The sequence below is a fragment of the Pelodiscus sinensis genome, chromosome 11 (genome assembly GCF_049634645.1).
Source record: "Pelodiscus sinensis isolate JC-2024 chromosome 11, ASM4963464v1, whole genome shotgun sequence".
NCBI classification, from domain to species: Eukaryota; Metazoa; Chordata; order Testudines; family Trionychidae; genus Pelodiscus; species Pelodiscus sinensis.
In genome coordinates, this window is record NC_134721.1 from 35,375,208 (window position 1) to 35,388,159 (window position 12,952).

The 12,952-nt window shown below is 51.2% G+C and overlaps 1 protein-coding gene across 3 annotated transcripts; it reads left to right on the forward strand.

The window, feature by feature from the left end:
* The first annotated feature begins 283 nt into the window (after positions 1–283).
* LOC142830950 (uncharacterized) lies at positions 284–9,156 on the forward strand. 3 transcript variants are annotated; one of them, XM_075939190.1, is made up of 3 exons: positions 284–3,716; positions 7,160–7,772; positions 8,041–9,156. In XM_075939190.1, exons 2-3 carry the CDS (start codon positions 7,423–7,425, stop codon positions 8,615–8,617), a joined length of 927 nt encoding a protein of 308 aa, XP_075795305.1. In that variant the 5' UTR covers positions 284–3,716; positions 7,160–7,422; the 3' UTR covers positions 8,618–9,156. The 3 variants fall into 3 exon arrangements, with proteins under 3 accessions (XP_075795305.1, XP_075795306.1, XP_075795307.1); XM_075939191.1 differs by lacking the exon at positions 284–3,716 and adding an exon at positions 4,356–4,491; XM_075939192.1 differs by lacking the exon at positions 284–3,716 and adding an exon at positions 5,228–5,496.
* The last annotated feature ends 3,796 nt before the right edge of the window (positions 9,157–12,952 follow it).

Genomic DNA, 12,952 nt, shown 5'->3' on the forward strand with positions numbered 1-12,952 from the left:
GGTCCGGTATTTTCCGCTCGTAAAAAAATTCAGAGAATACCGGACACCTGAGCGATCAGCTATTCTCTGCATTCTTCTCCCGGGCACCTGGCAACCCGGGTCTTCGTGCTCAACCGCTCCCCTCTTCCTATCCCTGCACTCAGTGTTAAAAAGTCCTTGAAGTCCCTTTTTTTTGGCTCAACAACTTTGGTCTCCCCCCTTTTTTCCCCCTTCAACAGAATTTTTTCCCAGGTTTTTTTTTTTGGGGGGGGGGTGTTCGGTATTTTTGTTTCAACCATCTGGCAACCCTAAGGACAGTGCCTGGGAGAAATTTAAGTGCAGGAGAGGGTGTGGAGGTGTTGGGGGCTGCAAGAGTCAGGGCAGAGGGTGGGGTGGTGGTGCAGGAGTCAGGGCAGGAGTGGTAGAGAGGGGGATTCAGAGTAAGGGGTGGGGAAGTTTGGGGCTTGGGCCACTACACTGCCCAGCTGCCAGATCCGGGGGGGCAACAAAGCCATTGCACTCTGAGCACTGGGGCTGGAGCCTGGGTGTGCTCTGGCCCCCTCAGAACATCTAGAGCCTTTCCCCCAGCTGGCCAATCTCTTACTGATGCACCTCACCAGGGCATTCCAACTTAGTTGCACCTTTGAAACGGGTGCATGGGTAATAGTTCAGGGGCAGTAGTACAAGTACCATGGGCTAGTAATAGTTCAGGGCAATAGTGCAAGTACCAACATCATGTAACAGCACATGTCCACTAGTGAAAACACTGCAGGTGCATCTGGAACCACTGTGCTAGTGGGGAGTTAGTAGCACACATGCAATAGTGAAAACTAGCTGGGGTCAAAGGCATGCCTGTCATAACAGCGGGGAGGGATTATGGCTCAGTCTAAAGGTTAATCTGGTCTTGAGCAGGTTTATGGTGCTGTGATACTAAACTGCATCCCCCATGCCCAGCACTGAATTTTTAACCTAACAGAGCCAATGAGAGCAGCAGGGCAAGGAGCAAATAAACTGGCTAGTTCTGCCTTGTGAAAAGGGCTGCAGCAAGTGCTACATCACACTGGGGTGCAGTAAACGGCACTCTGCAAGAAGGCTTTTGCTCACAGGGCAAAAATTATAAGCAGGCACGTGGGTGAGCTGAGGCTAGTGGGTGAGGGATGGTGCAAGCTGAAGTAAGGGGCCAGGGCCCCCATCTCTGTAGTATCTAAGCATCTTCTAATCCTGAATGCATTTATTGCTTTGGATGCAAGGCAAAAAAATTACTCCACTGAACAGGTGGGGAAACCAAGGCACTAGAAGACCAAATGAGTTGTCCAAGCTCTCACATGGAGACAGGGGCAGAATTTGGACTTGAATATGAGCTCCCCAAGATGGTAGGCTAGCAGCCTGGGCTACCCATCCTCTCCACACAATCTCAAAGAGCATGCATGTGTCCAGGGTCCACAGGCCCGCCCTCATCTTTACTCCCTTCTCTTCAATTCGACTAATGGCTTATTCAATTCGACATCGGGCTGGAAACTCTTTGGGGCAGGTCCGTGCATTGTACAGCTCCTAGCAACAGGAAAGATACCAGTGCTACAGCAATACAGATATGTACTAAGTAAACAATGTTATTAACATGAGAAGTGGATGGGACACTGGGTTGTGAGCCAGGATATCTGGGTTCTGTTCCCAGCTTTGCCACTAGGTAAGTCTCTTTCCCTCTCACTGCCTCCTTTTGCCCTCCCACTCATTGTTTATTAAGCAGTCAGGGACAGGGGCTGTCTCTCACTGTGGCTGTAGAGCACACAGCTAAACAGGGCCCTGATCTGGATCAGGATTTGTGCTGCACATGGCATGACACAGGACACAACTTCAGTCACGGTCTGAATAGCACCCAGGGTGACCTGGCTGGCCCTGCTCTCACTGGGGGTCTGCATAGCATGTGGCTGATTGGGCCCCAGACTCAGTTAAGGTCTGTGCCATGCCTGGCACAAGAGGGTCCCTACTCTGCTCTCAGTCAAGATTATCCCAGACTAGCATAATGGGAACTCTGATCTGAGAAAACAACAAATTGTCTAGACACACCTTAACAACTAACAAAACATGTAGAAGGTATCTGATCAGAGTAGGGACTTTCAGACCCTACCCTCAGTAACAATAACTGCTTTTAAGTAGCTTTAGATGGTAGCCGAGTTAATCTGTACAGGATAAACTTAAACAACAAATGGTCTGGTAGCACTTTAAAGACTAACAAAACCTGTAGATGGTATCATGAGCTTTCATGGGCACAGCCCCCTTCCTCAGATGACCGGAGTTTTACATAGGAGCTTTTAAGTAGGAGTCTGCTTCCCTCTAGTGGTAGATTGACAGGGTTTCTTTCATTCCTTTTCTGTGCATGTCTATAAACCTAAGTGCTCTCATAGAGATTCAGTGCCTAGCTGGGTTGCACCTCCTGCTCCCACAGGGGTAAGGCTGCAGGGTGGGTACACAGAACGGGGTAGCACTGGCTTTGTGAGGATCTATCCCTGCATGTAGCTCGCAGGTGGGGCCCCAGTGTGATTGTCCACATGTGTGTGCTGCAGATTTGTTCAGAGCCTGGGCTTAGCAGGACAAGAAAGGTTTGCAAAGGTAGCTGGGGGGTTCTGGAATGGAGGCACTGGAGCAGGATCGCGAAAGATGCTGGCTCATTAAGCCCCACCATCCTTTTGGAGTGTCTGAAGAGTAGAGGAGAATGAAGCTTTCTGTGTTTGGGCAGGGCCAGCCTTAGGGAAAATAGCACTTGAGTGAACTTGTATTTTGGACCCCCACATCACTACTGGTCCCCTCGGACTGCCTGGGCTGTCCCCTGCCATCACCACTGGGCCCCACTGCCTCTCCCAGAGTTTAATTTCTTTGTATGAAAGCAATGCCAAAGGCTAGAACGCAGCCATGACACAAATTAAGTGCTGGCAGGGCAGCCTGTTTCTGTCCAATGCTGGCCAGGCACCCACCTCTGAAGGTAATGAGCAGCAGCACAGAAGTAAAGTGCCTGATGTTTGGCATGTGGCTTAAGGTGGACTTTGCACAGTCACATGGGGGAGGCTGCATCTTACCGGAGCCCACGGCCCTCCTGGCTCACCCATAGTGCCATATCAGACTTGGGGGGGCGGTCAGGAAGGGAGGAAACTTTAACTATGATTTCACAGACTATGTAGGCAGCAGAAAACTCTTAAGATTTTTACAGATAACTTAGGGATCACCTGACAGGAGTACTGTATCTAATATATCTATTTTAGAAATGTGCATCTGTCAGAGTCCATTTGTTCAAGAAATCCTCCTAAATGGGAAGAGCTAGGACCACCAAATTTGGTATGAAGCTTCCATGGGCGGTGAGTTATATGGGCTCATGGTGCCCGTGCTCCAACAATATTCAGAGCCAGGGGCCCTGCTCCACTACCTGGAGTGGGCCCCCCACTCCCCGCCAGTCCCCCCGCAGGTCCTCCCACCCAAGCCCCAGAGCATCCCCCCTGGCCCCAGCCCCAGACCATCCCTGCTGTGTGCAGCTTTCAGGCGGGCTCCCCCTTGCTGGCTACTGCTGCCATGCGAGACATTTACAGGTGAGCGGGGAGACACCCGGGCGTGACATGTCGTCACAGCCCAGGACTTTAAAACTGCTCGGCGCGGTGTTGCGCCACGCGGCCTAGCTCCAGGTTCAGAGTCCGGGGAATTCTGGAGCCTGAGCTCAGACCCCGGCCCCGCAAAGTGGAAGGCAGAAGGTAGGGGAGGGGAAGGAGTGGGAGAGGAAAACTAGGGGGAAGGAGTGGGAGAGGAAGGGGCTTGTGCGGAGGGGGAGAGGGAAGAAAGGGGAAGGCACCAAGGCACAGGGTGGAGGAAAGAGAAATGCCAGGGGGCCAAGTGGAGACAATGAGGAAAAGGGCAGGAGGGGAGGTGTCAGTGGGAGGGGGGGGGCAGGGTGATGTGGGAGAGGAGAGGGTAGGGGCATTGGTGGCTAAGAGGGGGAGGGGAGGTGCTGGGAGAAGGCTTGAAAGAAGGGGTGGGCATGAGAAAGGTGGGGGGATGGAGCAAGTCATGTGTGAGGGCACAGGGGCATGAGAGGAATGGGGGCAGAGAGTGGTGAGGGGGTGGGAATAAGGAAAAAAAGAGGGAGGGGCAGTAAGGCAAGGGGGAGGCACCAGGAGGATGCAGGGCTAAGGGAAGGTGCAGGTGCCAGGGGATTCTGGGGTGAAGCATAAGGGCAGACACCTGCAGGGGAGGGACCAGCACCAGAGGAGCGAGGCAGGGCAGGTGTGTAGAGGGAGGTGTTAGGAGAGGGGATGAGGAGGGGTAGCTCACATGATCAGAGTGTGGCTACTGTAGGAGTGGGCACAGGGGGGAGAGAAGGGCTGGTGGAAGGGGGCAGGTCTCAGGAGGGCTGAGGGCAGTGAGAAGGGCAGGAGTCAGGACAGCAGAGGAGGGTGAGGAGTTGGGGGGCAGCAGGCACCAGGGGAGCTGATGGAGCAAGGGGAGGAGACATGGCAGCAGAGAGAAAAGGTAAAGTTTTATAAAATATTTCTTAATAACTTGGGTGCCACAGTGGCACATCCAAACAAGCCACATGAACTCAGTACTGGTGCACAACACAAAATTCATTCTGCTCATGGGAGGAAACTCTTAGGCTAGGTCTACACTGGCGGCTTCTTGTGCAAGAACATCTTGCGCAAGGGTTCTTGTGCAAGAAGTCTTGTGCAAGAACACGTCCCCACTGCCATGTGCGAGCTGTGCTTTTGTGCAAGAGCATCCACGGCAATGTGGACGCTCTCTTGCGCAAGAAAGCTCCAATGGCCATTTTAGCATCCACACTGCCCTTTTGCGCAAGAGAGCTTACACCTGTTAGAAAAGAGCGTAGCTCATGCGCAAGACGCCTTCTCTTACCATGACATACTGTAAATTTCCTTGCACAAGAGCAGGCGGGCAGTGTGGATGCTCTGCGGGTTCTTGTGCAAGAACAGCTGTACTTGCACAAGAAGCCACGAGTGTAGACATAGCCTTAGAGGGAACACTTCCCCCAGCCTCTCTGCTTCCGAGTTAATGTCACACACATTAGGTTAATGCAATTGCAGGATAGTTGCATGAGGGGGGGTTTGGTGGGGGCCAAACTAATTCCTGTTGGTAGGAGGATGGTGGGAAAAGTCCTTTGAGAGGGGTGATATGACACCTTTTACTTCTGGTCATGTGTCCATCTTGCCCAGAGCGTGTTACCTCCAGAGCCCTGATTAACAGGGGGCAGGGGGCATGGTTAATGGGGCACCACCAAAAATTATACAAACCTGCCACCCCTGGAAGCTTCTTTTTCTCATAACTTAAAGCAAGGTCAGGGTTTGGTTGTGCCAGGAAAACAGGAAGTGCCTGGAAGGGGACATTTTCCATAACATGGAAAGGGAGGGGTCTGATTGAAGGAAGAGCTAGATCCAGAGTGACAACCACCACTGGGGCAGCTGCACCAAGAAAGTAGCCAGCAGGGGCTGCGGCTTGCCATCTTGCCAGCCACCAGACTGAGTAAGTGCTCCCCCCCGCCCCAAACTCCTCCCCATGTGGCCCTTGGCTTCAGCACCAGAAGAAGGGGAGGGATTAAAAGGCTCCTGCTGGATGGGGTGAGGGGAGGAGGAGAGGAGAGAAAATGTCCTTGCCAGATGAGGGTGGAGAGAAAAGGCCCCTCCACGCAGCAGAGGAGCCACAGTCTGCCCTCCCAGCATTGCAGAGCTGCCCAGAGCAGCCCCGCTTCATCCTCAGGCCCTGTTCCAGGAAGCTCTGCCAGGACCAACCTGTACAGCTCCCCATCCACTCCAGGCTTTCCCCACCCTGACCCAGCCCTCCAGGGATATGCAGGTGGGCAGGGCGAGCAGTCCCTCCTCCCCACTGCAGGGACAAGTTGGTAGGTGGGGTGCATGGCCCTTGGCTCGCCCTGGAAGAAGGTAGAGGGCGGGATGCACAGCCCTTTCCATAGGGTTGCCAGATGGAGTCACAAAAAATACCGAGCATGGTGGGGAAAAAAAACAAAAAAAAACTGATGGAGCAAAAAAAGTTGAGAAAAGTTATGGCCCCTTTAATCCCCACACTCCCCACACCCGGCGCAGGGGGGGAAGAATGTCCAAGAAAAACAGAAAATACTGGACATTTTACATGTCCGGTATTTTCTGGGGTTTTTTTTAAACCGGACAGAAGCCACAAATACCAGACTGTCTGGTGCAATACCGGACACCTGGCAACCCTACCTCCCCACTGCAGCTACAAGCCAGTGAGCAGGGTGCATGGTCCCCACCACCTGAGGGAAAAAGCCAGCGTTCACTCCCTCCCCGTCCTGAGTCCCACTCCCCCTCCCAATCCTCTGCCCTGAATCCTACACCGTGCCCTCTCCTCCCCCCCACACACGTACACCGCCAGCCCCCTGACCTAAAGGACCCAGGCAACGCTGAGTAAATCTTCTAGTTCTATAAGGAAAGAAAATATAAGAGCCTTATATTAAAGCCACAGTTAAAGTTTATATGTAAATGTAGAACGATCGGGAGACGATAGCAGCAAGGTATTTGCAATCCCAAGCCTTGGGCTTTGTCTACACTTGCAGCATTTAGGCAGCACTTTTAAGAAAACATTGTGGTTGTGACCCCAGTGCTGGGGGAGAGCTCTGCCAATGCTCTAGGAAACCCACCTCCGCAAGGGGCGTAGCCCTCAGCTCTGGAAACCTGTCTACACTGGCAAGTTCCTGCTTTGAGACTTGCTGCAGTCCAGGCACGGGGTAGGGTGATTTTTCACACTCCTGAGCAAGACAGTTTCTGTGCAGTAACTTGCCAGTGTACACAAGCCCTTCAGGTGCCAGTTCTGGAGCTTTAACATCTATCAAAAACACACGCTTGATACTTTATACCGGGGGTGCCCAACCTGTGGCTCTTGAGCCGCGTGTGGCTCTTCTCTCAGAAATGCGGCTCTCAGGGTTACGGCTTGTTCGGAGCCGCATGCCCGCTTTGTGCACGTGCCCCAGCGTCTGGAGGGAGAAGTGCGTGGCTGTGGAGATGGCAGCTCCAGTCAGACCCAGGCATTGGGTTAGAATGGGAGGAGTGTGGGGGTGCCTGGTTCTCAGGGAGGGGGAGGGCATTGTGTTAGAGTGGGGGGGCTGGAGGAGGCCTGAGCTCTTTTGGCTCTTAGTGTCTAACTGCGTTTAAAGGGACCCTTGGACGGCCATTTCCCTGCGGCTGCATGCTGAGGCACCTCTGTGAGGCATCAAGAGCCACAGCCGTGCCCTACACTTCAGCCCTTGGCAAGTGCCCCGGGCGCCGTCGCTGCCCTCGTTACAGCCATGGAGCCGTAGGAGGACCCCACCCAGCAATGTCCCCTCACGGCCATCACTGAGGCTGTGGAGGTCCTTCAGCAGGGACCCACAGAGGGACTCCAGCAGGGACTTCAGCAGGAACTGGAGACCGGCAGCACATGCTGGACCAGATGCATGCTACAGCTGCACTTGGGCACCCCCACCCCACCACCGACAGGCGCCTGTGGAGCCACAACACCAGTGGGGACTGGTGGGAGCGCCTGGTGCTGGGACAATGGGGCGACCAGCACTGGGTGCAGAACTTCCGGATGCACAGGGGGACATTTCACGAGCTCTGCACTGGGTCGCCCCTGCGCTCCGGAGGCAGGACACCCACCTGCGCCCCGCCATCCCCGTGGAAAAGAGGGTCGCGATCACACTCTGGAAACTGGCCACCCCAGACAGCTACCGCTCCATGGGGAACCAGTTCAGGGTGGGCAGGTCCACCATTGGTGCAGCTGTCCAGCAGGTAAGGCCCTCCGTGGACTGTGGGCTTGCCCTGGCGGAGGGAAGGGGCCAGACTGGGGGCAGGGAGGCTGTAGGGGCAGGGGGAAGCCTTGCACCCAGGGGGTCACGCTGTCCCTCCTGCACACAGCCCCGCTGGTGTAGGGGGAACCCCCAGGAGCAGAGGGCCCTGGCTTGCATGGGGGGAGGGGCCATCAAAGGGAGGGTGAGCATACCCCATGGGCCCATGTACCCACTGTGTCTCATTCTGTGCATCCCCTGTGCCCCTGCAGGTCATCCACACCATCAACGATGTGCTGCTCCAGAGGGTCATCCGGCCCCATGACCTGGACGCCACCATCACCGGCTTTGCCACCCTGGGGTTCCCAAACTGCGGGAGAGCTGTGGACAGGACCCACATCCTCATCCAGGCACCGGAGCACTGAGCGGCCCAGTTCATCAACCGGAAGGGCTATTGCTTGGTGGTGCTACAGGCACACATGGACCACCAGGGACAGTTCCAGGACATTTACGTGGGGTGGTCCAGCTGGGCCCACGACGCCCACACTCAAGCCTGTGCCACAGGCTGGAGGTGGGCACCTACATCCCCCAGTGGGACTTCACCATCGGGGCCGTCAGGATGCTGGTCTGCATCATGGGGGATGCAGCCTACCCCCTGATGGCTTGGCTGATGCGGCCAGGCTGCCTTTAACACCTACCTGGACCGGGCCCTGCAGCCCCGTGGAGTGCACCTTTGGGCATCTGACGGTTCACTTCAGGTGCCTCCTGACCCACCTGGACACGGAAGTGCAACACGTCCCGGAGGTCATCGCAGCATGCTGTGTGCTGCATAACATTATTGAGGGGTAGGGGAAGGCCTTCCTCCTGGGGTGGATGGCAGGTGAGGGCCAGGCCTACCAGCAGCCTCAGATGGAGCCCTTTGCCACTCTGTGGTGATGCCTCTGCCTTGCGGTGCCAGTCAGGAGCCGGTCTGTGAGGGAAGCCAATTGAAAAACCAGGTCCCTTCACTGACCAGCTGCCTGTCACCCTGTGCTGCTGCCTCTGATAAAGAGGCAGCAGCGGGGGGTGGCAGCAGCCCCTGTCATGGGAAGGGGTCTGAGCTCCCAAACCCAGCACGTGCCAGAACTGAGCTGGGCTGCCTGCCCACCCGACTCCTAATACACTTTAAATGCAGAGCCGTAGCAGAAGTACGTCCCAGACCCATCACAAGCCAGGGCTGAGCTGGCTTGCCTGATAAAAAATGTACTGGGGAAGAAGGGGAGGGAAATGCATATTGTTTGTACCATTAACCTATAAGCTTTGCTTATCAGTTAATTGACTACATTATTACATCCCTACCTGAAACAACACAGTGACTTTGAGATCCATTAATGAGTGCCCAGGCAGGTTAAAATGTTCTCCAACAGGTTTCTGTGTGTTGCCTTTGTAGATATCTGAATTGTGTCCATTAATTCTTTCCCATAGAGACCATCCAGTCTGGCCAATATACATGGCAGAGGGGCATTGCTGGCATAGATCACATTAAAGGATGTGCAGTTAAATGAGCCTCTGATGTGGTTGGGTCCAGTGATGAAATCGCTTGTGTAGATGTTATAATTCCATGATGCAGACCCACCTCTGCTCCTATGTCACTCTCCACAGAAAGGGTAAAGCGCATCTGTGTGGGGAGACAGATCTTTGTGGGGGGTTGCAAAATGAGCTCCCCAAAGAGCTAAGTCCCTCCCAAACCTCACTGCTTGCTGCTCCAAGGCTACGTCTAGACTGGCATGATTTTCTGCAAATGCTTTTCCATTAAAAGCATTTGCCAAAAAGAGCATCTAGATTGGCACAGATGCTTTTCCGCAAAAGCACTTTTTGTGGAAAAGCATCCGTGCCAATCTAGATGCGGTTTTGCGCAAGAAAGCCCCGATCGCCATTGTCGCCATTGGGGCCCTCTTGCGCAAAAACATTTCTGGAAAGGGGCTTTTGCCCGAACGGGAACGTCAAAGCATTTGCACAAGAAGCACTGATTTCAGACATTAGAACGTCAGTGCTTTTGTGCAAAATCAAGTGGCCAGTTTAGACAGCTGGCAAGTTTTTGCGCAAAAGCACTGCTTTTGCGGAAAATCTTGCCAGTCTAGATGCAGCCCAAGGAAAAATTGAATCCCCTACCCTGCCTTCTGTTGGGGGGGGAGGAGGGATAGCTCAGTGGCTTGCACGTTAGCCTGCTAAACCCAGGATTGTGAATTCAATCCTTGTGGAGGCCATGTGGGGCAAAAATTTGTCAGGGATGGTACTTGGTACTGCTGTGAAGGCAGGGGACTGGACTTGATGACCTCTCAAGGTCCCTTCCAGTTCTAGGAGATAGGCAATCTCCATTAATTTAATTTAATACAGAGCAACAGTTGTATTAAAAAACCCTACCAAAACAAGACACTCCATGGCATGTGTCTCTGCTCCTGGGGAGAGGAGAGAAGTGTTGTAAAGCAGGCTTTTTCTGTCCATGGCCTTCACGTATAGCCCATCCTGCCACACAAGGCCTCTCACAGAAAACCCAGACTGTGAGATACTCAGAGAAGCACGGGAAGCACAATGCAGCTTTCTGTAAAACGGAATTTGGCCTTGTAGGCATCATAGAACAGGGAGGTAGGCATAGGGAGATAAGACACAACTGCCATGCACACTAACCATGCCCACACCCAGCACTGTCCACAGGGCCATCAGGTGGGCATCATGAAAAATCCTATAGGGCAGTATTTCACGTTACCTCATTACCAGCCTATCAGACCCGGCCAGGGAACTAACCCTAATAAGGTACCAGATATCAGGTTATGTTATAAAAGACCCTCAATCCCTTTGTTCGACGGAGGTTCCGTGTATTGAGGGCACGTGTCTTTATTTTTGCCCGGCTAAAGGACTGATCACCCTGAGGCTGCCTCCCCACCCTTCGAGTCAAATATAGGGGTGCACGAGTCCTGAGCATGCTCCGAGTTCTAGTGTGTCTTTGTGTTATTATCGTTGCTGGATTTGTAAGTATTGCTTAAATGTATTAGTTATTGGTTTAATTAATAGTTATATTGTGTTAATTTCACTGTGTATTTCTGTAAAGTGTATCTAAGTTCTGTTAACCACACTGTGTAAATCGTATAATTTTGTGTTGTATAGTAGTGCTGTATTTAAGTTAAGTATAAGTGTTAGAAATAGAAGTCCAGGAGTTGTTAAGTTGTAAAAGTAGATTTATGACTAACTTCACCTGCTGCCCTAAAATAACCATAGAGAGGCCGGCTTTAGACAGAGTTTTTATTATCATTATATTGTCTTTGTTTTTGTATTTTTGTTAAGCAAATTAGAGTCAGTGATTTAATATGAGTAAATTGTAATCTAGGAATTGTAATCAGTTAGGTATAGTTGTGTTCAAGTTTTCTACCCTGTAAAAGCATTAGGCAATTGTTAGTTAAAAAGACCATTTTCTAATTGTTGGTTTTGATAAAAGAATCATTCCACTTAATAAAGATCATTTGTTTTACACCATCATCCAGTAGTTTTCACTAGGTAATCGGCTTTAACCCTTGAGGCTTCCACCACATCACCGAACCAAGGTGTAACAAGAAGGAGAAACCCTACATGACAGATATGTAGTCATGCTGCTCAATGAATGACTGGAAAGTACCCAGATATCACAGTGATGAATTTATATAGAATAGAACAATAGCAACCCCATTGCTACTCTAACGTTACACTCCTCTTCCAATGTCCCAGGCCCCAGCCCAAGTTTCCCCCACTACATGACAGCCGGAGGGGCTAAGTGTTTTTTGCAAGTAGACCCCAGTGAGGAGAAAAGACACCATCAGAGCTCATTGAAAATGGATTTCCTCCACCCCCGATGAAGTTTAGGTGAAGACAAAAAAACAGTTTTGTTTGGTCAAAAATGTCAATGGAAAATTTGAGAGACAAGGTGAGTAAGGTAATACAGCTTACACAAAGCTGAAAACATGTCTTTTTCACCAACAGAAGTTGGTCCAATAAAAGCTATTACCTTCCCCACCTTGTCCCACTAATATTTGAGACCAATATGGCTACAACACTGCAAACAATGGAAAAATGTCAAAAAAGGGGGCAAAACCACCAACATTTTTTATGAAAACCACCAAAACATACAAAACATTCTGCCAAAAACATACTGAACCTCCCAAATATTTTTTGTCAAAGTATGTACATATTTCTGCCAAAACCTATTTTTAAAATATTTTTTCTTCCAAGAGCTACTTTAAAACTGTAAAATGTTCTGAAAGCCACTGAAAAAAATCACTTTTTCCCAACCCGCTTTTTCCAAACACTATTCCTCCCTCACCCCCCCTCCCAAAAAAAACCTCACAAATTTTCTGGTAGAAAAAACAAAACGAAACCAAAATCACCACACCCAGTCTTAAACAAATTTAATCTAAAAGCCAAAACAAAAATGTTGAAAATCCTCAAAAACTTAGTTTGTTTGAAAATAAAGAAAAAAAGTCACCCACTGATCCCTGCATCAGGCCCACGAGCCGCAATGGAGCGGTGTGTGCACTTTAGAAGAGCCATTTGGTCTTGATTTACCGACTCCAAACCATACAGCATCCACCACATCCCCCGGTCACGTTCCAATGGTTAGTTGGTAAAAATTTGCATCTGAATTTCTCTCATTTCTGCTCCCAGCCAGATCTCTTGCTCTTCTCTGCTACATGAGAGCTCTTAGAGCTGCTCTGGTGTGTAAGTACCATATTTACAGACCACACAACCCCTTCCCAACTCCCTTTGTGAAGCTGAATAGTTCTGTCTTTCAGTGTGACACTACTCCCAGCCTAGAGATGTAACTTATACTGCCAAAGAGTCCTTTTGTTAGTATAGCTTGTACCAGTTCCCTGAACAAAATAAGCTATAATAGGCAAAAAAGAAAGGGACTTCTATCCCAGTATAACTGCATCTATACGAGAGCTTTTTGCCAGTAGGGCTGTGTCTGCATTGGCACTCTTTTCCGGAAAAGGGATGCTAATGAGACACTTCAGAATTGCAAATGCCGAGGGGGATTTAAATATCCCCCACGGCATTTGCATGAACATGGCTGCCGCTTTTTTCCGACTCGGGGTTTTGCCGGAGAAAAGTGCCAGTCTAGACGGGATCTTGCGGAAAATAAATCCTTGAAAGTAAGAATAAGGGATCTTCCGGAAA

What these genes read in the sequence shown, in the direction of transcription:
- LOC142830950 (XM_075939190.1), top strand. Translation starts at nt 7,423, where the DNA reads ATGCTGGACCAGATGCATGCTACAGCTGCACTTGGGCACCCCCACCCC. An exon ending in TTGGTGCAGCTGTCCAGCAG is followed by an intron (nt 7,773 to 8,040) that starts GTAAGGCCCTCC and finishes GTGCCCCTGCAG; the next exon opens with GTCATCCACACCATCAACGA.